Raw genomic sequence first — 27,638 nt, 5'->3', positions numbered from 1 at the left:
TGACATGTAGCACTATTTGCAGTAAAATGTAAACACTTATTTTACCCAAAACCTAACTGCGAGCATGCTTATAAAATTGTAATCGATCAAAATATTATCAAAACTGGTAATGGGATCATTGTCTTGTAAATATTGCAAAAGTTTCTGGCAGCGGGACAGTGACAGTGGGACAGGATAAAAGTGCAAAAAACAGGTGCAAACCACCATTTTCTGTAATACTTAGCCCCTGCCCTGCAGCCAATGTTCAACTGGACTGAATTCATGAGGGGTGGGCAGAAGCAGAAACATAGACAACTCATCTCTTGCCCTTTACTCAATACATAATGTATCAGATGGGCAGGTAAGGATTTGCAGTCATGATGTGCAAAGGGGCCCTGTGGCAGGCTGTAAGGATATCACTTTTACCTTGTGTTCTGCACTTCAGATAGGAGTTTTAATATGGCACTAAGTGCAGAGTGCAGAAAGACCACTGATGCAAGTGCTTTTTAAATAAGAACTAAAAGCCTCTGTATTGGACGTCTTTAGGCTTCGAGGTCTTCTTAAGTGAATCCTTCTGACTCGATCATCAACTCATTTATTCATTTGTCCGACAGGAGTTTGAAAGTCATGCAGCCCAAGGAACAAAGGATGGAGAATCAAATTCATATACAATGGTAAAACCTGGACCCAGTGCTGGAGAGGCAAGTGAAAAAGAGCTCTCATATTTACATGTGGTTATGTAAGATTAGGTGTGATTACTCCCCTGTACTGTATTTTATTTCTTTTTTCAAATAAACCTAATATGAGATTAGTTTGGAGACATTCGTGCTATTATTATATTTCTGTCTTGAAACTTCACGTCTGTCTAGTTTAATAAAATGCTAGACAACGCTTAAATAATAAGCCGATTAGTCTAATTAAATAGAGGCTTTTGTACAACTGCAGCTTCCACAGTAAATTTCCAAAACCTGCTAAGAAAGCTTGCACTGGGCAAAGCTATTTTAATGCTCATTGGTATGTGATCTGAACGAAAGAGTAAACCAAAAAGTTGGTGAAAAATACTAAGGCTATTATGTGTATACATACACATGACTATGTAGATTTTCATTCATCCAGGTCATGGTATATCTAGTATAGGTAAATCTAAAAACAACTGGACTTGCTGAGTAATCAATGAAGACGTTTCACTACTCATCCGAGCATTTCTCCAGTCTCTCCTATTGTAGCAAACTTGTACATGGAGGAAGTGGAAAGGAGGGCCTTACTTACTTTCCAGGGAACTACAGCGAGTCACTGGTTCAGGTATGTGGATGACACTTGGGTTAAAATCAGATCCAATGAAGTGGCTGCCTTTACAGAACACATTAACTCAGTGGACAATAACATCAAGTTCACAAGGGAAGATGTCCACGAGAACAAACTTGCCTTTTTGGACTGTTTGATATGCATCCAAGAGGGGGGTAACTTGAAGATGGAAGTATACAGGAAACCCACTCATACGGATCAATATCTGTTGTTTGATTCCCACCATCCGCTGGAACACAAACTGGGTGTCATTAGAACTCTGCACCACAGGGCGGAAGTTGTGGCAACTGATACAGAGTCCAAAGAAAAAGAGCAAAAACATCTTAGAGGAGCTTTGAAAGTGTGTGGCTACCCAGACTGGGCCTTTGTCAAAACAGCAGCAACCAAGCCCAACAGGAACACCAATAGAAATAACCGCCCAGTGACACATAGTAGGCGAAACATAGTCATCCCATATGTAGCTGGAGTGTCTGAGAAACTTAGGAGGATTTTTAACAAACACCACGTCCCTGTGTTTTTCAAACCTAGCAACAAACTGAGACAAAAACTGGTACACCCTAAGGATCCAATCCCTAAAGAAAAACAAAGCAATGTGGTATATGGAGTCCAGTGTAGCGAGGAATGCTACAAGAGACAAAACAACTGCTCACAAAGCGAATGGCTCAGCATAGGAGGGCGAACTCTACAGGGCAAAACTCAGCTCCTTTGAAGATAGCAAGGTCCAAATCTTGGATAAAGAAGACCGCTGGTTTGAACGAGGCGTGAAAGAGGCGATTCATGTCAAGGTGGAGAAACCATCCCTGAACAGAGGTGGGGGCCTTCGACACCACCTGTCTGCTACATACAATGCTGTTCTAACATCTGTACCCCGGCAGTTTAAGAACACTTCACACATCCATTCATGCAACTCTCACAAGTAACACCTGTTTCTAGGAGTTGCATGACACATTGGATAATCCTATCACAGTAACTACACAGAACTGAAGAAGCTGCTCGGATGAGTAGTGAAACGTCTTCATTGATTACTCAGCAAGTCCAGTTGTTTTTCGATTTACCTATACTAGATATACATACACATATGTATACAGATTATTATCATACAGGTATAGGATCTGTTATCCGGTATCCTCCAATAAGGATTAATTATATCTTAGTTTTGATCAAATACAAGTTACTGTTTTATTACTACAGAGCAAAAGGAAATTATTTTTAAAAGCTTGGATTATTTGAATAGAATGGAGTCTACGGGAGTTGGCTTTTCCATAATTTGGAGGTCTCCGGATAACGGATACCATACCTGTGCTCTAATGTAAGAACAATGCGCCTTAAATCAAAAGGTTTCAAAACTTTCAAAAACACGGCACCTATTGAGATAACTGTTATCCTTTTTGTTTTACCTTTATTAGGTGCCAGTGGAAGGCATTGCTGTTCTGCATCAGTTGCCCTTTTCTTCTTCTCTTCAGCGCATGTCAGTTATTACGCAGATTCTTGGAGAGAGAGACTTCACAGTGTTTATGAAGGGGGCTCCTGAGATGGTTATTAGGTTCTGCAAACCTGAAACAGGTAATACATTATAAAATAAGAAGGGATTGACTTTTAAATAAATAATATTTTTCCTAAAAGATAAACAAACAAAAGTCTCCTCTACAATAAAGTGTACATTATATCTCTGCAAAGTTACTGTACATTGAGCTCTGAATAGCTTTTCTTGGCATTAGGTAAAGATACATGGACTTTGCATGAAATGCATGAAATATCTATTGTTCCCTTGTGTCAGGATCCTAAACTGTGTGTTTGTACTGCTGAAAGCAGAGAAATTACAAAAGAAAATCTACCAGAATGATGTTTACATGGTCGTGCTTAATTATTAGTACTTGGTACATAGTATGGCATATAAGGTACATTTTTGTAAATTCTACATAGATCTTAATCCAATTAAGTAGCGTGGCTAAAGGGATCCTGTCATCAGAAAACATGTTTTTTTCAAAACGCATCAGTTAATAGTGCTACTCCAGCAGAATTCTGCACTGAAATCCATTTCTCAAAAGAGCAAACAGATTTTTTTATATTCAATTTTGAAATCTGACATGGGGCTAGACATTTTGTCAATTTCCCAGCTGCCCCTGGTCATGTGACTTGTGCCTGCACTTTAGGAGAGAAATGCTTTCTGGCAGGCTGCTGTTTTTCCTTCTCAATGTGACTGAATGTGTCTCAGTGGGACATGGGTTTTTACTATTGAGTGTTGTTCTTAGCTCTACCAGGCAGTTGTTATCTTGTGTTAGGGAGCTGCTATCTGGTTCCTTCCCATTGTTCTTTTGTTTGGCTGCTGGGGGGGAGGGAGGGGGTGATAACACTCCAACTTGCAGTACAGCAGTAAAGAGTGATTGAAGTTTATCAGAGCACAAGTCACATGACTTGGGGCAGCTGGGAAATTGACAATATGTTTAGCCCCATGTCAGAATTCAAAATTGAATATAAAAAAATCTGTTTGCTCTTTTGAGAAACAGATTATTATTAACAGATTAACGGATTCATTTTGAAAATTTTTTTTTTCCCCATTACATTATCCCTTTCAGTATTTAGGGATTCAGTAATATGCCTTCATGGATTCAGTTATAAATGGCAAATATTCATTTGTTTTCAGCAACCATTCCAGAATGATCAGCTTGATAAATAGTCATTAATTGCTTGAGGTTGCACTTGATAATGATCCTAGAATCAGTCCAATAACGATCATCTTCTTTTTTCTCTGCAGTGCCACACAACATCTCCAAGAAACTTGACTACTATACAACTCAAGGCTTCCGAGTCATAGGACTAGCATATCGATTATTACAGAAAGAAGGCATACCAGCCATAGAGGACTTGAAATGGTAAGCAAGGCAGTTGCAACCTGTGGGAAAGACTGCAAAGTATTTTTCACACTTTGCACCCACTCCCACATTCAGTGCCTCAAAGGGACAGCAATTTATCATTGCTCTTCAAAATAGAAAGCAATGTCGAATGGATGAATACACAGCATGGCCTGCATTCAGCGGAAGTGCAAGTTGAGTGCCTGTGAGCGCTGAACGGAAAGGAGTACTGTTTTTACTGCCTGCCCTGTGGTATGCAGTTAGGACAGAACTTCCATGTGCCCATCAGTGCTGCAGTCTTTACCTTGCAGCTGTACCCAGGACACAAGTGCTTAATGAATAAGCCCTAGGGGAAACAACTTGGTATCTCTTAGTGCTTTAGCACTTGTGTTCAGGCATTATAACTCGCCAAAGATTTACAATCTAGTGGCATTACACAACAATCTGTTAAAGCAGCTGATGCAAGACACATTCTGTTTGCAGAACATGACTGGATTTCCTCAGCATACTGCTTCATGCATACCCTCCTCTCTGATGTAGATAACTTTAAACTCTGGTTTCTGTTATTCTGCATTTCGATGTGGCTTCCTCCACTGATTTCTACAGAATTAAGATAAAATATTTTTTCTTAAACATAAAATTGTTACTTTTTAGGGATATTATAGAGACAGATCTCATATTTCTTGGATTACTGATACTGGAAAATCGTCTGAAGCCAGAAACAATCACAGTTCTTCAGGAGCTGAGCACAGCAAAGATAAGGAATGTGATGGTCACAGGTATGAGTTGTTGGTGGAAATCATGAATGAAAATTTCCTTGCGGGGCAACTTTGGGAAAACAAAGCATTCATTTATTTTATATCTGGATACCTAGATAGAGCATCCACATTTTTATATGACTTCCCAGCTTGATATTTGACTCTACAATCATATTTAGCAACTCTGGCCATCCAATGCTGTTCAAGCTCCCTTAATTTTGCATAATCTAAGTGAGCCAATGAAATGTGGTCTTCAGCCCAAAGAAATATTCCAGCAGCACTCCAAATTGTGAAATGGATTGTGGTCTGTCAAAACTAGTGATGGGCGAATCTGTGCCGTTTACCGCGAAATTGCAAAAAATTCGAGAAATGCATTGAAGTCAACTGGTGTCAAAATAATTTTGAGGAGCGTTCAATTTTGATCAGCGTCAATTTTGACGCGAGCAACAATTTTTTTTTTTTTAAATGCGGAAATTAACTGCAAATTTGTGTCTGGTGTATTTATTTGCCCTTCACTAGTCACAACTTCAAATTTTGCCCCAATTCTAGATTGAAGGAACTATAATTGTTAGCATTCCTCTCAGTACTTCTTAGACCTCTGCTATTATATGCAATTACCCTTTCTTTGCCATCTTGTATTTGAGACAAGATTGCTCTTTGAACAAATGACATTTGACTGGTTTGAACTTTAGACCATGTTTCTGCAGTCTCTGAAACACCATAGAGTCTTTGAAGATCTGAATCAAAAATGGTTGCTAATACAATTATATCATCTAAGTAGATCAAAATAGCCTCAAAATTTAGATATCTCAAGCAGCTCTCCATCAATCTTTGAAACGTCGGTGGGGCATTTGTCAAACCAAATCATGCAATCCCATGGATGTAACAAAGGCAATTTCCATCTGATCATCAGGATGTATAGGGACCAGCCAGTATCCGCTGGCCAGTTCCGGTGTAGAGAAGAACTTTGCATTTCCCAGTGTGGACAAGGATTCCTCAATACGTGGTAATGGGTATGCATCCTGGCATGCATTTAATTTCCTGTAGTCAACACAGAATCTCAAGCTACAATCCTTCTTCCTGACTAACACTATGGGGTAAATTTATCAAAGAGTGAAGTTCTGCCACTAGAGTGAAATTCCGCAGCTCGCAATTCATTTCTATGGGATTTTGAAAGGCGGATTAATCAATGGGTGAAAGTGAAAGTTCACCCTTTGATAAATATGCCTTTAAGAATCCCATAGAAATGAATGGGGAGTGGCGGCATTACACTCTAGTGGCGGAACTTCAATATTAACTTCACTCTTTGATAAATATACCCCTATAGGAGCTGCCCATGGACCAGCCTAAGGTTTAAGCTTCTCAATAGCAGCAATGATCCAGGATTTCAAACTTGCCACAGGAGTAGTGATGGGCGAATTTGGGGCATTTTGCTTCGCCGACAAACTTGCGAAATTTTGAAACGGCGAAAAATTTGCGATACAGCGCCGGCATCAGTTTTTGACACCGGCATCCGTTTTTTGGACGCCGGTGAATTTTCGCAAATTTATTTGCCGGTGGCGAATCGTGGGAATTCACCGCGAATTTGCGCCTGCCGAATAAATTCGCCCATCACTAAACAGGAGGTCACCATCTTAGAAAATGTCTGTGACATGGCTCTGAGCAGCTATTGAGAAGCTAAGACATGGGGTTGTCACAAATGATCAAGCAGAAAATGAAATTGGCCTGTAATATAAGCGGATGCTACAAGGCTGATTATTAAATTGCTGCCATGTAGTAATTTTCTGTATTAATTATTAATCAGCCTTGTACTGTGACATTTTTATATTATGTATGTGTAGTTTATATTTTGAGTCGGTCCCTAAACTCAGTAAGTGACAGCAGCACAGAGCATGTGCAGCAAATCATCAGAAAATAATATGCAGAGCTACTAGGGCAACTTCCGAGGCACAGATCTTCCCTGCTAAAGAACCGTGGTTCCCTTAGGCTGGTACAGAAGCCAAAAACATTATGTACAACATTTGTAGCCTATTTCTTTAGTTGTATGCAGCCACTATTTAATTGTATGCAGCCACTATACTTCTCAATTTTCAACACTCTTTGGCATATCTGCATCACTTTCTGGAAGGCCATTCTTTCTGCAGCTGTCTTGGAAATCTTTTTCCAATAAGTATATAACTTATATCAAAATAATGCCACATCCAGCTCTTGAAGAATGTTCATCCCTACAATCACAGGTATATATATATGAGCTCTTCCATATAAAGTGATATAGTGACAATGAGCTCTTCCATATAAAGTGATATAGTGACAATGAGCTCTTCCATATAAAGTGATATAGTGACAACTCCTTCAACAGGAACAGACAAATTATTGCTGGCTTTAAGACTTAGCCCCTCAGCTGAGCTCTTATGCATGCTCTCACCAAAATGGCTTAAGAAAAAAATATTCTAGTGATCTGAGATCCAGTATCAAGTCAAATTTACTCCATTAATCTCCCCTACAATCATCGGACATATTCCAACCAGATCAGAAATGGGAAGTTCGGGGCCTCTTTTGTCTTCAGAGAACCTTTTTTAACTGCCTGCGAGATGTTTCAACTCTCTAGGCTGGGCAATTTCTGGCGAAGTGTCAAGTTGACTAGCATTCCTAACATCGTAGCTCCCTCTTTCCAGACCTTTGACATCTGGAAGCATCTCCCTTTCCAAGGTTATGCCTGGCAGCTGCACCTGACATATTCTTTAGATTAACCTTTAGATTACATCTTCAAGAGCTTCCTTTAACTCTTTTATGGACATTTCTAGCTGTTCCATATTATCAGAATGATTAGCCACACTTTCATGCTTAGATGCTATATGCTGGACTAAGGTATAGGTACCAAATTCATCACCCTTATCTCTGGATAAAGCCTTATGCAGAGTTTGGTAAAAGGTTATTTTAGGATCATTCCTCACTTCCTCAAGTATATGCTGCAGAGGCAGATTATTAATTACGTTTATTATACTTCCTTGGACATTTTTAATAAATGGCCACTTCACTAACATCTCTAATAAAGACGTCTGTATGACCTATATGTACCCGCCCTATTCAAATTGACCTAAGGGCAAGTGTACTAACAACGTTTCCCTAGGCTGAAAGGAACGTTAGCAAATGTTCGCTATGAAATGCCTGCACTGGCGAATTTACGGTAGCGAAAATTCACCAGCGTTCGGCTGCGCAGGCGCAAATTCCCATTTTAGCAAATTTGCGCAAGACGAAGTGGCAAGAAGTGTGGTGGAGCCTTAGCTCTCTCTCCTCTCCAGTTGCCAATATTTCAGGACTGGTGCCCTATTTTTCCAGGCTTTACCTCCATGCAGCCAAAGACAGAAGTTCTGAACATTGCTCAGTTTGAAATACCATTTCATAGCAGCTCCTTCTGAACACACTTCCTGAACTCAGCCTAGCTCACCTGCGACATCAGCAGTCAACTGTATTGGGACTGGCAACATGAATTGGCCAATCCTTGTCTCACCATAGCACCTCCACCTACCTCCAGCAGAACAAAAGCCATAATGAAGAGAAGTAACCAAGAAGAGACCCAGTGCCAATGGCAATTGTTTCCCCTTTACATGCACAGACCAAAGATAAACTTGAGGGGGCTGCTTGTGTTAAGTATGGAGCTTCCCATGAGGGGTCATGTTTATTTTAAAAGTCCCAAGCTATCGAAGAGGCTTGTAATTCTAATTTAAAGAGTAACTATTACAGTACAAACCTTTAACTGGGTCATTCACTGGGGAACCCTAAGGGGCATACTGATCAAGGGTCGAATTTCGAATTGAAAAAAACGTCGAAATTCGAATTCAAAAAGACCAACCGAAATTAAGTCAAAGTTTTTTTTGTCGAATAGGTCCGTTTTCGATCTAATAGGTCCATATTCAGCTGAATTTGAATCATATGAATTGAAGGAATAGCGCATTTAATCAAATTCAATTCAACCTTTTTCCACAAAAAACTTTGATTTTTCAAAGTCCATCAATTGACTCCAAATAGGTTCTAGGAGGCCCCCCATAGGCTAAAACAGCAATTCGGCAGGTTTTAGATGGCGAATGGTAGAAGTAGAATTTTTAAAGAGACAGTACATGATAAATTTCGATATTCGAATTTTAAAAGTGGCCAATGCGCAATTAAAATTTGCAGTGCGCGATTTAAAATTCACAAAGTAATAAGGAAGAGTATTACATTGCGAAATGAGACTTTTCATTCTTATTTGTACTAATTGTTTTGCTCTTTGCAACTTTTATTACATTTCCCCAAAAGTATAGAAAATCTTTTGCCATTTAAAGTACACCGAACATCTAAGACACAGAAGACTTGATCACAGTAGTACACAATGTAAGCTTAGCAGAAACATGAAAACTTCTGGTTCCAGTTACAACAGACAGTTAAGGAACGGAGCTAAGACGAGAGGATATGATGTTAATCTTGATACAACAGTACATAGGTCTCTGAAGGATGCCACTTGTGGGATGGTCCTTGGATTCTACTGCTTTACTGCTTTATAAATGAATTTAAAGATTTTAATGGCATGGTCTTTTGATTGAATATATATCAAATATTTTACATTTTCTTCCATCTAAGGGGATAATCTGCAGACAGCTCTTAATATTGGGAAACATTGTGGCATGATTCCGAAATCAAGCAAAATTATCATAATTGAAGCCAGTGAACCCCAAAATGATGTTCCTGCATCAATCACATGGAAAACCATCACAGAAAACCAAGAAAATGAACACAAAGAGACTGTAAGGCCATAACTTCTTTGTACAGTGCAGCCTTCCTATAAAATTGTTACCAGGAAAAAACACATTTGGTGTTTCACTATTGCACAATGCACGTGTCTTTTCTATGTGTGTGTGTGTGTGTGTGTGTGTGTGTACATATACTGTAGATGCCCGAATGTTATAATTCTTTTGTTAAATGGTCATGAAACTAAAAGCAAAAAATAACATATGTTCTGATGGTTTTATGTTAATGCATATTTACTCATATGGGGCTAATTTAATCAAATTCAAATTTTTGTAGCAATTTGACAAAACTATGGCCAAAAAAAACACAAATGTGAACATTTAAAAAAAAAAACAAAAAAAAACCTAGAAAATAAAAATGAAATGTTTGGCAGCTAAAACCTGGTGAGTTTCAATATAATCAATGGGAAGTGCATTTTCAACATTCAAACTATTTTACAATTAGGAGTTTTTAAGCCACATTTTTAAAAATAAACAGAACATGTGATATTCAATTTTCAAGTAGTTTTTAATAAATAAGTGGCATTCAAGTTTTAAAAAAAAACTTGATCCCAGAACAAAAGTAAGTCTAGTTTATTCAAGTATTTCTTCACCATCATTTTTTTAAACTTAAATTTGAATTTTAATAAAAGTATAGTACATGCATCCCCAGAGTTGTCTCAGTATTCGCCAAGATTGTGCTTCACTAACAGAACTATAGTTTCAGAGTTTTCACACTGTTATCAATGCCGGATGGAAGCCTAACACATCTCAGCCAGAAGAGTTTCACTTTGCAATAGATGGAAAATCTTTTCAGATTTTGCGGCAGCATTTCTACAACATAGTTCCTAAGGTAAATATTGTGTAGAAGATTTTAATATATAGCAAATGAAATAAACTGGGAAGGGACCAGGTACAACATCAGTTGCAGCTATGACATTTTTAATGGAGCTTTTCTGATACAAACATTTTGAGGAATATCCCTGTTTCCATTTCAACCACTGTATGTACTGTATGCCTGGAAAAAAAATTAAAATTAAAAAGAATGCAATCAGAAAAAGAAGAAAACAGAAGCAATGGAAACCTAGAATATAAAATTAAGCTGGGAAGGTGACTTGTAAACTAATAAGCAGGAAGGACTCAGTTGCTTGCTATTTGAAAGGAAATACCTAATTTGGTTCTAAGGATCATTATGCCTAAAACATATTTTGAGGCTATTTTTAAATTAGTGTTCTGGTTCCTAGCAGGAAACATTTACACCCACATTTCAGAAAAATATTCAAACTATATTACTGAACTTGATTAATGTTTAAGACCTGTTTTATTCTTGAAGGTTCTTTTAAATGGGACAATATTTGCAAGAATGACCCCAAAACTAAAATCAAGTCTTGTTGAAGAATTTCGAAAGCTAGAGTAAGTACTTTTGGAAAAATTCCACAAAAAATCTTTAACCACCACTCATAATAGATAATAAGAATTATTGTGCTTAGTTATGGGACACTTAGGGGCAGATTTACATAGGGTCGAATATCGAGGGTTAATTAACCCTCGATATTCGACTGCCGAATGTAAATACTTCGACTTCGAATATCGAAGTCGAAGGATTTACCACAAATAGTTAGATCGAAAGATCGAACGAAAAATCGTTCGATCGAACGATTAAATCCTTCGAATTTTAATCCATCGATCGAACAATTTTTCTTTGACCAAAAAAACATTAGAAAGCCTATGGGGACCTTCCCCATAGGCTAACATTGCACTTCGGTAGGTTTTAGGTGGTGAAGTAGGGGGTCGAAGTTTTTTTAAAGAGACAGTACTTCGACTATCAAATGGTCGAATAGTCGAATGATTTTTAGTTCGAATCGTTCGATTCGAAGTTGAAGTCGTAGTCGAAGGTCGAAGTAGCCAATTTGATGGTTGAAGTAGCCAAAAAAAACATTCGAAATTCGAAGTTTTTTTTATTCTATTCCTTCACTCGAGCTAAGTAAATGGGCCCCCAAGGGGCACATTTATCAAGGGTCGAATTTCGAGCGTTAATAAACCCTCTAATTCGACCCTTGAAGTAAAATCCTTCGAATTTGAATATCGAATAAAAATCGAACGATTCGCACGATTGTAAGCGATCGATCAAACGATTTTTATTTGGTGGTACCTAAAAAAATACTTCGAAATTCGAATTTTTTTTTCATTTGAATTCTTCACTCGAGCTTAGTAAATCTGCCCCTTAAGGTATCCAAAAATGGAACATGTTATAGTACTATATTCCTATTTTCTATGGGCTTATTTCCATTCACAATGGGCATTTTTCCCTCTTGTTTCTTCTTAAGCAGTGGATGCGTATTCTTGAGCTTTTTTATTACGTGAAAAAACGTAGTATGTTGAAAAATGCATGGAGAAATTCTCAAGCAGATTTGCAAAAACACAAATTTGACTGCAAATCTGTATTGGGTGAAAAATGTGCTCATTCCTATCCTTCTCTGTTAGCTTGAATTGAATATAATACCATGCACCTGTACAATTATTTAGTTGGCAAACACCACAAACCAGTTCTCAAGATTATTCATTTGGTACTATACTAAACTAGTTTTATTCTTTTTTATATTTTAAACTTATAGCAAAATAAAGAAATACTTTACTCAAAAAAAATTGGTTTAATACATCCATAATAATTAGAAAAGGCATAAAAAAAACACCAGTGTACATTTCAACAATAGCTATAAGTTTTTTCCAAAAATACATCCTCTATGGTACAATATAATACATCATGGTGTTTATTTCAATTCTTTAACTAGTGACTTTTGAGCAAAATATATTATTCATATTTAATTATTCTAACTGTAAATATCTAGCATGTTTCAAATCTCCAAAGTATACACGGTATTTAAAAATAATATGTGCATCTTATTTCTGGTATTTATCGTTTTAGGTACCATGTTGGAATGTGCGGAGATGGCGCAAATGACTGTGGGGTAAGTAAACATTTTATATCCACAAATATCTAAATATATTTCACATTCATAAATAGAAGAGACATATTGTTAGCAAAATAATTAAGAAATAGCTGTGCATAACAAACAAGAATTTTTTTTATTTGAAATCATCAGTTTTACAATATGTTTGAAGAGAAGAAAAACATGCATTTTATAACTATAAATGTCTCATTTTCAGGCACTTAAAATGGCCAATGTTGGAGTCTCATTATCTGAGCTAGAGGCATCTGTTGCTTCCCCTTTTACTTCAAAAATCCCAAATATTCAATGTGTTCCTATGCTAATCAAGTAAGTTATTCTACATATCATGCAGCATATCCACATTTAGGGGGTTATTTATCAACAGTTGAATTTTAAAGTAATGTAAATTTTCTAATAATTCGAATAAATTCACAATTCACATGGTATGAAAAAATATGAACGTCTAAAAATAGATCGAATAGTCCCAACCCAAAAATTCAAATCAGATTTTAATCAAGTTCAAATTGAGTTTTCCCTTAAAAAAAAACCTTGACTGTTGCACGTCAAATTATTTTTTGATTCACATCAAATTTTTTTTTAAGTGCCACATTTCTTTTGATGTGCAACATTTTTTTTCTCTCATTGGAGTCTATGGGGCATAATTTTCTAAGCAAAACTTAGCAAAAATTTGGCTCATCACTACTATTAACATCTTCAAATAGTTCAAGGGACCTCTGCCATTGAATTCTACATGAATTTGGCAGGTTTTTGAGTAGAATAATTGTTTCCAGGGTCAAGCTGTGATCAATTTCACATTTGAATTCAAATTCAAGTTGGTAGTTTTAAATTCGAATTTGTGAGTTTTGACCCCCCCCAAAAATCGAACATTTGCCCCCTATTATAATTAAAGTTACAGTATGCAATGCGTAAACATTACATTTGTAAGAATATTTTTCGATATGTTTTGTCATTTCATTTACAGGGAAGGACGGAATACTCTTGTCTCTTCTTTCTCCATGTTTAAGTTTTTATCGGTGCTTACTACGGTTGGACTACTTTCAATGGTATTTTTGTTTTGGGTAAGACGGCTTTCCTGAATAATTCAATAAGATACAGTTTTACACTGCAGGAATAATTTTTTAAAACTGTAATTATTTGCTGAAAATGGAGTCTATGATACATTGCCTTCCTGCAATTCAGCCATTCTGGATAATGGGTTTGCAGATCCCATACCTGTACAATGAGACAGAGAACTTTTGTGACTTGGGAAGACATTGCAAACCTAGAGGTTCCCAAGTTAGTAAACTGTTTAGCGCTTTAATTTTTCAGTCTGTGAACAGGGAAGTTGAACCTTATAATAAGGCTGGATGAAAACCCTTTACTGTGTATAGACAATAGAATTTAAAGGCATAGGGTATTGCTTTTTATCTCCTTGTGTGGGAGCTATCATATTCTAGCAATCTTTATGGAAAGGAATACAACTTAAATAGTCATATACTTTACATAGTGGTTTTGCCACTGTTGTATACAAAGGATGTAAGCTTGATTAAACTCATATGTAAATGTTGTATTCCATTAAGGAATAATGTGAACAAAGCAAAATTACGCATTTTGTCCATTGAAATGAAGATAAAGCCAACAAGAAAATGGCTTAGGTTAGTATGTTACTATTTGGTTGGTTATTATTTATCATGGATATTTAGCTGTCCAGAGGTTTTATTATTCATGTTTTTTTTCATAGTTTGCTTAGCTGACACTATGGGGCTAATTTATTAATATTTGTATTTTGTTAGTTTCCACAACTATATATATACTATTATATACCAATTACTCCAAAGTAATAAAAATCCGTAATTTATTAAGGGACAGATTTATTAAGGGTCGAATTTCGAATTTGAAAAACTTCGAAATTCGGATTCAAAAAGACCAACTGAAATTAAATTGAAGTTTTTATTTAGCCGAATAGGTCCGCTTTCGATTGAATTTGTATGAACCGAAGTAACAGCGAATTCGATCAGTTTTTCCAAAAAAAACCCTTAGATTTTTTCACCAATTGATTCCAATTAGGTTCTGGGAGGTCCCCCATAGGCTAAAACAGCAATTCGGCAGGTTTTAGATGGCGAATGGTCAAAGTCAAATTTTTAAAGAGACAGTACATGATAAATTTAGAAAATTCAAATTTTTCAAAATTTTTTTCAATTTTGAATAAAATTTGAACTAATTTCTAGTTTATCTAATTAGAATTTTCACTTTGACCTTTTATATATCTGCCCCATAGTGTAAAAACCACGAGAAACTCTAATACAAGACTTCACCATCTAAAAGCTGGCGAGGTCATGTAGAAGTAAATGGGAGCTGTGTTTTTCCACTTGTAACATCTTTTTCTGTTTCAATGTTTTAGTATTTTTCACAGTTTTTTTTCATTTGTAATCGTACAAAAAGTCTTACAAAAATTGGGGTTTAGAGGTTTTCAATTTGCGTTTTTATTTGTTCATGCTTTTTATATTTTGGTCTTTTAATAAATAAAGGTACATTCTTTTTTTCAATTGAGTTTGTTTGTGTTTTAAAAGACCACTAAAAATACACAAATCTGAATTTTAATAAATAACCCCCTAAGAGTTTTTACAGGAGTAAAGGGGAAATGATAAGATATATATATACTTTTGTGAGTAGTACCCTCTCTTCCATGTATACAACCGTTTATTTTATTATTAGTATTTGTAATATATTAATAAAAAGTAAATGTTAATCAATATAAATAAAACTAAAAAACTAGGTGTTATATCCTTTTACAGAAACAAACATTTCTCAGCAATGCTCAGTATCTTATGCAAGATTGTGCTATTGTCATTCCTGTTTGTTTAACAGGTAAGTTTCTGCTGTCATTGGGAATCTCATGTGAAATAAGCACTAAAGGGCTCATTTGGGGATGTCAAGCCCACAGCCTTTTGCAATACAGTATATATTATCAGGTTATGACACCGCTACAATAGTGGCTATTTAGTCAAAGGTCACACAAACAGATCCTCTAAATCTATCTATAACTGGTCTTTAAGTTGGGCTGAGTCATGAGAAGTATAAACAGGCATTATTCTATTATCTCACCCTTTTTGGCCATCAGATGGGCTCCCCAGCAAAGACACTGGGCCCTCCTATGGAGGCTAGCCCCACAGTTTGGGAGAACTGATGTAAGAGAACAACATTGATCTAAAAATATACAAATTCAATGACATGTGACAGACCTACTCTATTTAAATCTTGAGCATTCTAGGTTTTGTCTACCATTTTGATTTGATTCAATAAAGTATAAAACTATGCAAGAATTACATTTTCCATCATTTTTCTTTTCCCAGCAAGCTTAAATGGTCCCGCTCCAAAGTTAGCCCCACACAGGCCCCCTGGACAACTTCTGTCTCCGTCTTTGTTGCTCTCTGTTTTTTTGCACTTCTTACTTAGCCTCGGCTTGCAGACTACTGCGTATGTTCTACTTCAGGCCCAGCCATGGTACAATGAAAGTGATGTTTTCAGGTAAATCATAAAAGCATTACCTTGTCATAATTTGAATTTATAAATATAATGCATTCTAAAATCTCTCGTAAATAACCCAACTTTCATCTACAGTTCTATTGAATTGCAATAATTTGGGGAAGGAGGTTCGATGGTGGATGTTCTTTGAAATTATCATAACATGCTTTTTATTTCATATCACTGTTCTGTTGATTAAACATTCAGCAAACAATGTTATTTTAAAGCACTTTCAGCTTCGCCGAAGTTAGGCATTTTAGCTGTCTTTTAGCTGTCAGTTGTTGAAGGTATTAAGTAGTAATTCCAAACCTTGCTTTAGGTGTCTCCCAGAGGTTCCACTGGCTTGTAGGGCATTTTTCGCTGAAATTATGGTGAAGCTCCTCCCACAGGAGCTCAATGGATGAGGTGGGGCAATTGTCCCAGTTAATGTATCAGAGCTTCCTGCTTCTTACCCATATAGGTATACTTTGGATGCTTGTTCTTCTGCATGATGACATTTGCACCAATATTAGTGCTAACTACAGGGGATGACTTTGGGGCAGATTTACTAAGGGTTGAATTTTCGAAGTTAAATATAACGTCGAAATTCGACCCTCGAATTTAAATCCTTCGACTTTGAATATCGAAGTCGAAGGATTTTTCACCAAATTTAGCGTTCGAACGATCGAAGGAAAATCGTTCGATTGAATGATTAAACCCTTTGAATCGAACGATTTTAGCGTATGATCAAAGGATTTTCCTTCGATGTACAAAGACTTGGTTGTAGAAGGTCCCCATAGGCTAAGATAGCACTTCGGCAGGTTTAATTTGGCGACGTATTGAAGTCGAAGTTTTTTTAAAGAGACAGTACATCGATTATCGAATGGTCGAATATTTGAATGATTTTTACTTTGAATCGAAATCAAAGTAAATTGGAAGTCGAAGTAACCAAAAAAATACTTCGAAATTCGAACTTTTTGTACTTCGAAAAATTCATTCGAACCTTAGTAAATCTGCCCCTTAATTTTTTTATTTACAAAAAACATACAAATGTCTGAGTAATTCCAATCTTCTGAACACTATTGTATAAAATATATAAATTAATGACTAGATTAAAGTTTCTTCTATAGCAGCCACTGAGATGGTTCCTTCTCTGTTTGGGTCTATTTTAGACAGTACAGGCCTATTTTATTAAAGAGAGAGAAGCACTAGGCATGCTTAATGGCTGCAAAATCATGTCTGTGCATGCCACCCATAGAGTTAAAAGGCGAATATATGCCTTTAATGAGCATTGCTTTTAATAAGCTCTATTGTATATAATCTCCTTAAATTGTATAATTCCCTTAAGCCCTATAAATAGTTCATTTATATTTTAAATTTGCATTCCTCATCCAAAGCCTCTACTTCAGCTATTTTGCTTCAAAATACCCTGTAAGATGAAATGAAGCGAATAACTTAATTGTATTTGTGCTTTATATTCAATTTAACAGTAATATATAGTTAAATACCACTTTTCCCCACAGTGCATGTCTTCCACTAAATCACAGCACAGAAAACATCACTGCAAGAGTGCCTACTATCACTGAGACGTATCTAGCCACTACGACATGGATTGTAACTGGAATGAACATTATTACCATAGAATTTGTATTTGCTAAAGGAAGCCCATTTAGACAACGGCTGCATACCAACTGTAAGTTTAGAAATATTTCCAGTTATTAGCATTTCAATGTCTATTGCCGCATAGTGATGGGCGAATTTATTCGCCAGGCGCAAATTCGCGGTGAATTTGCACGATTCACCGCCAGCGAATAAATTTGCGAAACGCCCGCGAAAATTCGCCCGAAAAAATTCGTCAAAAATGAGTGCCGGCGTTAAAAAATGGGCGCCGGCGTCAAAAACGAGACCCCGGCGCCGTTTCACAAATTTTTTGCCGTTTTTCACCGAAACTGCGCAAATTCGCCCATCACTATTGCCGCACTCTAATGGAAATTTTTACAGCAATGCTGAACACATTATTGAACTAAGCCTAGTGGGGAAACAAAATAAAAGTCGTTAACGGAAATATATGTGCTACTGTATGTGAAAATGTACGCCTTTGCTCAAACAGATTAACTATAGCTTTCGCAAATCTGGAAACTGTTTAGAACCACTTCTGGAAGAAAGATTGTGAATTTTATACTTTGCACCTGTGCGAAGTGTCTGTAATGAAACCTTAATGAAAAAGTTATGTTTGCTCCAAAACATACACCTTCAAGTGTGCAGTACACAATTCAAATTTGCAATGCAATAACAATCTAATGAAGAATATTACATCGCAAAATGCACATTTTTACAATTATTTGTGTGAACTGTTTTTCTCTTTGTGACTTAAGGTCATGGGACTACGAGGCAACTTCTAATATCCTCATATTTTATAGCAAGTTTTTTTTAACTATAAAATCTGAATTTTTAGTGGGAATTTTTTTTTTCGAGATTTATTATGCCCTGAGGATGCAAAACGTCCAAACCTGAAAATCCGCCATCTCAGACCTGCCAAGGTTGCATATAAGAAAAATGGGAGAGGTTCCTATACTATTTGGAAGTTTCTGTGGTCTGCGCTGAAATTGGACCAAAAATCTGATAAAAACATTTCTGGGCTTTTCAGGCTAAAATCCAAAAATTTTTAACTTTTTCGGGAAAAAGCCAGAAAAAATCGAGCGATTTGGGAAAAACCTAAGAAATCCTACGATTCAGGTTTTCCCTCGTTTTTATCAAGTTTGTGCCAAAAATTGAATCACTAAGCACTAAACATCACTAAGCACTGTTTATTAGGATAGAATTAACAGGAAATTCATGGCATACAGTATATATATATATATATATATATATATATATATATATATATATATATATATATATATATATATATATATATATATATATGAAGAAGTGAAGGAAAAACCTCAGTTCCTTTTTACTTCCTGCAGTTTGGGGTGTGGGTCTGAACTAATTGAACAAGCTAATATGGCCAAACTCATGTGGTATGGTATCTGTTCAACCATTGTAATCAGTGGAGGGATGGCTCATATATGACAAATTTAAGGGGATCTATAATTGTAGTAATACAACTGACCACATTTCAATGGATTCTTAAGAAAATTGTTCCACATATGTCTTTTGTTATTATTTCATTTCAAAGCTAATCTGATAACCTGAGCAAGTGGTTGTCCCAAGTAAATATTAGATTGATTGTGTGCCTGTCATATATTGATTTCATTGATCTCATATACTGATTCTAGAAGGAGAGAATGTAGAATACACAGTGTAGGAGATGTTTAATAATATTTTCTTCATAATGATTTTTGTTTGCAGAATGTGTTTTTTTCAAACTATTTTTGAGATATCAATGGTTTATTTGTGTGCTTTGTTAACCTTACGTGGTTTGTCCTGTGTGCACTCAGTGGCGTAACTAGATATTACTGGGCCCCACAGCAAATTATTTTTCAGGCCCCCAAAATGTTTAGAGGTTGACTTGTTTCTCCAATATTTATTGAAATTGTATATGAATTAGGGCCTCATGGGGCCCCCTATACCTCCCGGGCCCCCCTGCAGCCGCAGGGTCTGCTTCCTCTATAGTTACGCCCCTGTGTGCACTATAAACTACAGACTCATGCTGCTATCAGTGAAGGGGTATAATCTGTACTCAAAGCATGAGTCTGCTGTTTGCAAATAGGAAAAACTTGGGGCGAGGAACTCAGAAACATATAAATATAAACTATTGTAAGAAGAGGAAATAAATCCTATTTTTGAAACAGATTTACTAAATATCTACTATAGATCAGTGAATTATAAATCATAATGATAGTTTCACTTTAATATCTAAGCTAAGATAAGAAAATATACATTTGGGTGCATTTTTCAACTATGGCAATTCCTTATAAATGTACAATCACAGAACACTATAAAAATACTTCAGGAATTGAATAGGACAATTGCATTGTAGAAAAATCTAATTTGCCACATTATGATATACATAGACTTTCAATTTAAGCAAAGTTGTTTTCCATCTGTTTCGTGGAACTATGATACTATATGCGAATAAACCATTTTATCTGGTATTCTGTAGTTCTGTAGCATAGATGTATGCATTTATAGAGGTGATTGACAGAGTTGAAAAGTCCGGTGGTGATATTTATTTTATCAGACTGAAATGCTTGACTATCTTTATTTTGCGTTTTCAGACTTATTCATCATTATAATTATCCTGCAAGTAGCAATCTTTTTATTTTTCCTGTTTGCTGGCTTTGAGCAGATTTACACTACCTTTGAGGTACAGTATTCTAATATACATAAAATGCTGTATGACACATGGGGCAGATTTACTAAGCTCGAGTGAATAATAAGCTCGAAGTTAAAAAAGTTTGAATTTCGAAGTAGATTTTTGGGTACTTCGACCATCGAATAGGCTATATTCTACCATTCGACTTCGATTCGAACGATTCGAAGTAAAAATCGTTCGAATATTTTACCATTCGATAATCGAAGTACTGCCTCTTTAAAATTTGCCAAATTAAAGCTACCGAAGTGCAATGTTAGCCTATGGGGACCTTCCACAGCACTTTTCTAAGGTTTTTTTGATCGAATAGAAATCCTTCGATCGATCGCTAAAAGTCGTTCGAATCGTTCGATTTGAATGATTTCTATTCGAATGTTCGATCGATCGAATACACTAAAAATCGTTCGACTTCGATATTCGAAGTCGAAAGGATTTTAATTCGAGGGTCGAATTTCGAAGTCTTTTTAACTTCGAAATTCGACCCTTAGTAAATCTGCCCCATATAGTAAGTGAAATGTATGTATTTTACTACAGAATGTTATTGTTTAATTTAAAGTAAAATCTAGATGCAACTGTACTGTATACTAAACATTTACAGCAGTGTCAGCAGGGCTTATTTATCCAAAACGTCTGCAAAGTGCAATTTTGCCATGTTTTTTACCCACAGTGCTGTACCTTTTTCCCCATAATTCAGCATAAAAGGGGTGCCTGACATAGTGGCCACTGATATGTTGAAAGGAGCGCAATAGCACTTCAGTATCAGAGGGCGTTCCTTTCAACGCAAGAACCTTTAATTAAAAAGAAGAAAAATCTGACATAGGTGAAAAGGGAAAATCTTTAAATATCACATTTTAAGGGGCATTGTTAATCAATCTGGGTAAAGAGATAACAAATCCATGAAAAAAAAACTAAAATCAATCCAAACCCTATACAAGATCCCCCTGCAAGGATGACATATGCCAGATAAGAGAAAGTCTGAAAAAAGTTTAGAAATAATGGGCTTCCTAAGACTAACCTAAGCTCTAATTACACTTTCCATTTTAATTGGGTCCATGCATTTAATTTGCATATTTTTACTGTTATGTTTCCTAAATTGTCTTTTGCAGGTGAAACAATTAGTTACCTATTTATATTTTTGGCTTCTTGATTGCTGCTTTGCAACTCTTAGGGGCAGATTTATCAAGGGTCGAATTTCAAAGTAATTGGAGTTTTTTCAACTCCCATAACTTTGAAATTTGAAAAAAAGGCCAATTAAAATTTATTTAAAAAATCCAAGTTTTAAACTCTGGGTGAATAGGCTGTATTTGAATAGTTCGAATAGAAGTTTTAGCACATTCGATCTCATTCGAATCGAAGTATTTGCCCCAAAAAACTTTTTCTACCGAATGACTCCAAATAGATTCTAGGAGGTCCCCCCTAGGCTAAAACAGCATTTCGGCAGGTTTTAGATGGTGAATGGTTGAAGTGAACGTTTTAAAACAGTACATGATAAATTTCGATATTCGAATAGTCGAATTTTGTTCAAATTTGAATCAAATTTTGGCCTATTCAAGTCATAGTACACAAAAATAGTTCAAAATTCTAATTTTTTTACTTCAAATTTTCACTTCGACCCTTAATGAATCTGCCCCTTACTGTAATATTTATAGGTCCCAAATGATGCGTCCTTTCTTCATCCTTTCAGCACACATTAGAGAATATACAATTCATAAAACAATTCAATGGTTTTAAAGTTATTTGTGAATGTAGTTTCAATTGATAACGGTATTTGTTTATTCCTTTCTGTTCTCTAAGTCTGACTCGAAAACAGTGTTAAAGAAGTTAAGCAGGGAGTCAGATCTAGTAGCACAGAGAATGTAAACAGCTAGACAAATATTGATTCAATTGCAAATGTATGTACTAATGCTTTTAAACCCATTTCACAATTTTATTAAATGCATAGAATTGTGTTTTCTTTCATTATGCAAACAATTTTAGCGTGGAGGAATCATTTCTTTCTTAAGGAAATCATTGGAGAATAGTGCAATTTTTTAATTTTTTTTGTGTTTTTATTAAAGAAATACTTCTCCTAATCTATAGAAAGTGTTTTCCTGAAGTTATTTGTACCAACATTAAGTGGAAGATTTATCAAGGGTCGAAGTGAATTCGAGGGAATTTTGTAAGTAAAAAAAAAATCGAAATTCTAAGTAATTTTTTGGACACTTCGACCATCAAATAGGATACTACGACTTCGAATTTACTTTGACTTCGATTCATTCGAATATGCGACCATTCGATAATCGAAGTACTGTCTCTTTAAAAAAACTTTGACTTCAATAATTCGCCAACTTAAACCTGCCGAAGTGCTATGTTAGCCTATGGGGACCTTCTACAACCATTTTATAAGTCTTTGAACATCAAATAAAAATCCTTCAATTGTATGCTAAAATCGTTCGCATATTCGATCGTAGGATTGCCAAAGGGGCAGATTTATCAAGGAGGATTTTATACATTGTACGATCGTATTCTGATCGTAGTATGATCGTACAAACGTACTCCGATCGTACTTCGAATTGAACAATTCGAACAACATCCTTTGACTTAAAAAAAGATAGCAAAACACACAGGAGGTCCCCCATAGGCTAAACAGCAATTCGACAGGTTTAAGTTGGCGAAGTATTGAAGTCGAAGTTTTTTTTAAAGAGACAGTACTTCGATTATCGAATGGTCGAATAGTCGAACGATTTTACTTCGAATGGAAGGTCGAAGTCGTTGTAGTAGCCTATTTGATGGTCGAAGTATCCAAAAATGACTACTAATTTTTTTACTTCGAAAATTCCCTCGAATTCAGTTCGACCCTTGATAAATCTGCCCCTTAATAAGACAACAACATGGTCACTATTACCCAAGTGTTCTATTTGTAAAGGGATTTGTGTTTTAGGTCGTTCAATCCAATATACAGTAGCATCATTTTACAGACGTCCTTTGTAATGAAAGAGCAAGTTACTAAATGTGCCTCTATTTGCTTTGCAGGTAGTTTGTATTCCATTTTATTGGCGAGTCTACATTCTTGTTATGGTTCTGGTACATTTTGTTTTGTCTTATGCTATAGAGGTAAGTCTACAATTAAAACATACCTTGCAATTTAAAAGTTTTTATTGACCTATCCATTGACTATTCTTTAAAAGGATAGAGACACCTGTGATTGAAACTGTCTAGTCAATATTTAATACCTGGTTTGCTTTGAGAATTGACCATCCAGGCTGTTGTATATTAAAGTAAGGGGGTTATTTACTAAAACCTTTTAATTTTTCTGGTCAGGCCTTTTGGGACAAAAACGTGAAATTTTCATGGAAAAAAACCTAGAATTTTTTAAGATGTATTATACCCCGATGCTGCTAAAGGCTCGGATCCAAAAATCCATCATCTCAAACCTGTCGAGGTCATGTATAAGTAAATGGGAGGTGTCCCTAAACCAATTTGAAGATATTGTGGTCTGCGCTGGGTTTAGCAAATAATTCCTAAAATTCTTGGTTTTCGGGCAATAACCTGAAAAAATTGAGCAATTTGGCTTTTCACTCGATTTTATTGAGTTTTACGCAATCAAGTTATTTTAATGACAAATAAGGCAAAATTGTGGGTGGGAGTTTTGTTTAATAAAAAAATTTGAAAAAAAAAAAAAAGGATTTTGGTAAATAACCCTCTAACTGTACCATTAGGCTGTTGTATATTAAAGTAAGTACAGCAATGCTATGATAAGGAAACCCCATTCTAATGACTAGTGAACAATGCATGATCAACATAGGGCAAAATTGATAAGGTTATAAAGTAGGATGTGTAGAGTCTTTATTGCTAACCTTTATATTTTTTGCTAACATTTATATTTAAAATTACCCCAGAATGATAATAATGTGCATGCCACATTTAAAAACGGGGGTATGAGCTGTACAGTAGTACTTTTACATTCTAATAAGCACACATGTTATGTACTATAACTATAGGGTTTATCTGCAACAGGAAAGTCAGTTTCAGATTCCTTTCTTTCCAATAGCATCGATTTCCTGAATACTATTTTATATTAATAGAATTGTCCAATACAGTTTAAAACAGGGTAGCTCTATTACTAGACTAATATGATGAATCATATAGAAATGTACTAGTAATTTATTTAGAAGGTGCTAAAAGCTTTTCAACACCAAACAGTAGCATTACAGACAAACTTTCCCTAAGCTGTTGGTAATTATTTGGTCTTTCTGCTCTGTAGTTATTATTATTATTAACATGTATTTATATAGCGCCAACATATTGCATAGCACTACAAGAATGGCTATTAATGGCTACCACTCAGCTACTTTCAGTTACATTTTTCTAACTGAAGACACCAGAAATAACAACCAAGACTACACATTTTGACTAAATAATAGAACTTAACACTCAAGGTTTCAGCATTCAAAATATCTATACTTTGGTGTTTGACATCTGGGGATACTTTTATAAAAACAACCTGACCCTTCTCAACCTCTCAAGAGTTTCTAATGCTAACAGATTACTGCTGTATAGTGATGGGCAAATTTGGGGCGTTTCTCTTCACCGAAAAATTTGCAAATTTTCTGCGAAATTGGCGAAACGGCGAAAAATTAATCAGGTGCGAATTCCAGCGATTCTCCGCCGGTGCATACATTTATGAAAACAGCGGAAAAAATTTGCAGCGTCAAAAAAAATGGAATTTGCACCTGGCAAATAAATACGCCCATCACTACTGCTGCACAAATATGGCAGCCCCCTCATAAAGGAACATAGGGGATGAGATAGGTAATGTAAAAGCATCGGGCAAATACTTCTATGGGAAAATTATAAAAAGCATGCAAACAATATGTTATGATTTAAACATGATTTTTATTTCTGCTGTCAGTATCACATTAAAATGATATCCATTTTTGGATAACTAAATTTAGCTGCAGTAGCTTAAAATAATTGGACTGCTCTGACTCTTTGGTCAAAGCAAAAAAAAATAAAAAGTGGATGTTTGATATTGAACAAATTGGTTTTAACTTTTGTACTGTTCATAGGGAATGGAACAGGGAGAGCTGTAATAAATCCACCCCAAGATTCTAAACAATCAGAAAATGCTAAAAATGGTTTTCAAGTTTACTGACAAATAATTCATTTTACAGGAAGGAATACTTGAAAACAGAAAACTCTGGCTACTGATAAAGAAACTATGCAACTACCAGTCAAAAAGTCAGTACAGGAAACTACAAAGAGGATTAAAGATGGATACAGAGTGGCCTCCACAGAATAGAACAGATTATGCAATTAAGTCAGCTTCTGTTGTGGACAGCAAAATCCTTGTTTTCAAAAATGCCTCTTACCAACCGCCTACTGAGAATAGCGGAGAATTTCTTGGTCCACAGAAAATAATGTGATTTTTTAAACACAAGACTAGAGTGGGAATTCACAAATCTGGAGTCAATTTTGGCCATAGCAACCAATCAGAATATAGTTTTTATTAGTTTTGCACTTTACAGACCTTAGCTCATTGTTGATTGGCTGCTATGAATTAAAATGCAAGAGTAATTTTACTCCAAATTTGTAAATGCTCAATAAGAATACACTGCTCATGCAAAGATGGCGACTATGCGACTATGTACAGTAGCTGCATCCAGTCTAGATTGGGGTGTAGTTTAGGTTTGCCACCTGATGTGAAACTTTGTCTGTTAACCCCAGATACATTTTTGCAACTCTGTAAATAACTACTTAGTCTATGACCTGTATTTTTTTTTTGCAGTTCTTAGGATCAGGGACCACAAGAAATGTATTTGCACTGAGACCCTTCACTTATTATTAATGAATGCTAAACAAAAAACTAAATTCTAAAACAACAAAAAATAAAAAGAGACCATATGCAATTTTTCTCAGAATGTCATTGTCTACAATCATAGTAAAACCTAATGTAAAGGTGCTGTATCCCTTTAATGTCAAAATATGCAGTACTTTTGTTACTGAACTCCTCTGAGACTTTAATAGCCTTATAATTACAATATATGGTACTTTACACTCAATATCATACATTTCAAATGTTACATCCAAAGTAAATATTTATAATATATTATCTGTTACCATGCTAGATTTCTTCTGTAAATTTTCAGGAATACATAAAAGACAAGTTTACTTAGAATCACATTTGATTCACAAAGATTGTCTAGCTTTAAGAACTATTGCTAATCTCTGATGCTATTAGTACTTAATGAGTGCCTTTTTCATGTACTAGAGCAGGGGATCCACAACCTTTTCATTCATGAGGCAAATTTGAATGTAAAAACATTTGAAGATCAACACAAGCATGCAAAAAGTTCATGGGGGTGACAAATATGGACTGTGATTGGCAATTGGTAGCCCCTATTTGAACTGGCAGCCTACAGGCTATATACTTTTTTCATCTAGAACTTGAGTAAAAGCCAGTAATTCAAAAATAAGCACCTATTTGAGGCCAATGGAAACAATATTAAATGGGTTTTAGAGCAACATGTTGCTCATGAGCCACTGATTGGGGATTGCTGTGCTAGAGTAATAATAACACTGTAAAGGTATTCTCTTTGTGTTTTTACATGGCGTATAAGTTCCCACACCACTTAACGTGAAAATAAAAGTGTGTAGTAGGCTATGTGATAGGGAATTTAGATTGTAAGCACCACTTGGGGCAGGCACACTTAAAAATGATGATGAATCTCTGTAAAGTGCTGCAGAAACACATTGGCACTATATACATTAAATAAAGAATTGCAATTGTACAAATATACATACACTATATAATGCAGTATGATTGTATTATGAAATAAAGATAAATTGATAATAAACTGCTTATTGTGGTTATTTTAGTGGTGAAGGGGGCTAGTCAAAACAGATGTCCCTGGACAGTGGAAGAATGGGCCAAAAATCACAAGTGAGTAATGAATGCTACTAGTTTCTCCATGCAGGAGGTATCTTGAAGCTGCCATTACCAACAAAGGCTTTTGTACTAAGTATTATATAAAAAATATATGTATGCGAGTCCCTTCAATTTTTGTAAGATGTATGACCTGGATCTGCAGGTTAGTGTTAATAAGTTACACTATATACATCAATTTTGAAGTAACACCAGTTCCATTACATATAGGCCATGCAATGTCAATGTTCTTCCAGCTATATATACAGAATATACAGAAAACATCACATGAAGTCAATGGAAA

The 27,638-nt window shown here is 35.6% G+C and overlaps 1 protein-coding gene across 2 annotated transcripts in view; it reads left to right on the top strand.

The window, feature by feature from the left end:
* Positions 1-27,255, top strand: part of atp13a5l.2.L (ATPase type 13A5 like gene 2 L homeolog) — a 46,533-nt gene extending 19,278 nt beyond the window's left edge. The window contains exons 15-30 of one of the 2 annotated variants that reach the window (XM_041563264.1): positions 594-680; positions 2,691-2,847; positions 4,040-4,157; positions 4,791-4,915; positions 9,512-9,675; positions 10,385-10,510; positions 10,991-11,070; positions 12,584-12,626; positions 12,826-12,935; positions 13,591-13,687; positions 15,404-15,476; positions 15,962-16,136; positions 17,636-17,805; positions 20,336-20,424; positions 23,443-23,523; positions 25,584-27,255. In XM_041563264.1, the coding sequence (XP_041419198.1) occupies positions 594-680; positions 2,691-2,847; positions 4,040-4,157; positions 4,791-4,915; positions 9,512-9,675; positions 10,385-10,510; positions 10,991-11,070; positions 12,584-12,626; positions 12,826-12,935; positions 13,591-13,687; positions 15,404-15,476; positions 15,962-16,136; positions 17,636-17,805; positions 20,336-20,424; positions 23,443-23,523; positions 25,584-25,835 (1,947 nt within the window). In that variant the 3' untranslated portion in view covers positions 25,836-27,255. Of the gene's footprint in view, positions 1-593; positions 681-2,690; positions 2,848-4,039; positions 4,158-4,790; positions 4,916-9,511; positions 9,676-10,378; positions 10,511-10,990; positions 11,071-12,583; positions 12,627-12,825; positions 12,936-13,590; positions 13,688-15,403; positions 15,477-15,961; positions 16,137-17,635; positions 17,806-20,335; positions 20,425-23,442; positions 23,524-25,583 lie in introns of both variants that reach the window. The other variant, XM_018263605.2, reaches the window with a different exon arrangement.
* Positions 27,256-27,638: the final 383 nt, after the last annotated feature.

The sequence above is a fragment of the Xenopus laevis genome, chromosome 5L (assembly GCF_017654675.1).
Source record: "Xenopus laevis strain J_2021 chromosome 5L, Xenopus_laevis_v10.1, whole genome shotgun sequence".
NCBI lineage: Eukaryota > Metazoa > Chordata > Amphibia > Anura > Pipidae > Xenopus > Xenopus laevis.
Note: the sequence above shows the minus strand (reverse complement) of the source record. Positions and strands in the feature narration are given on the sequence as shown.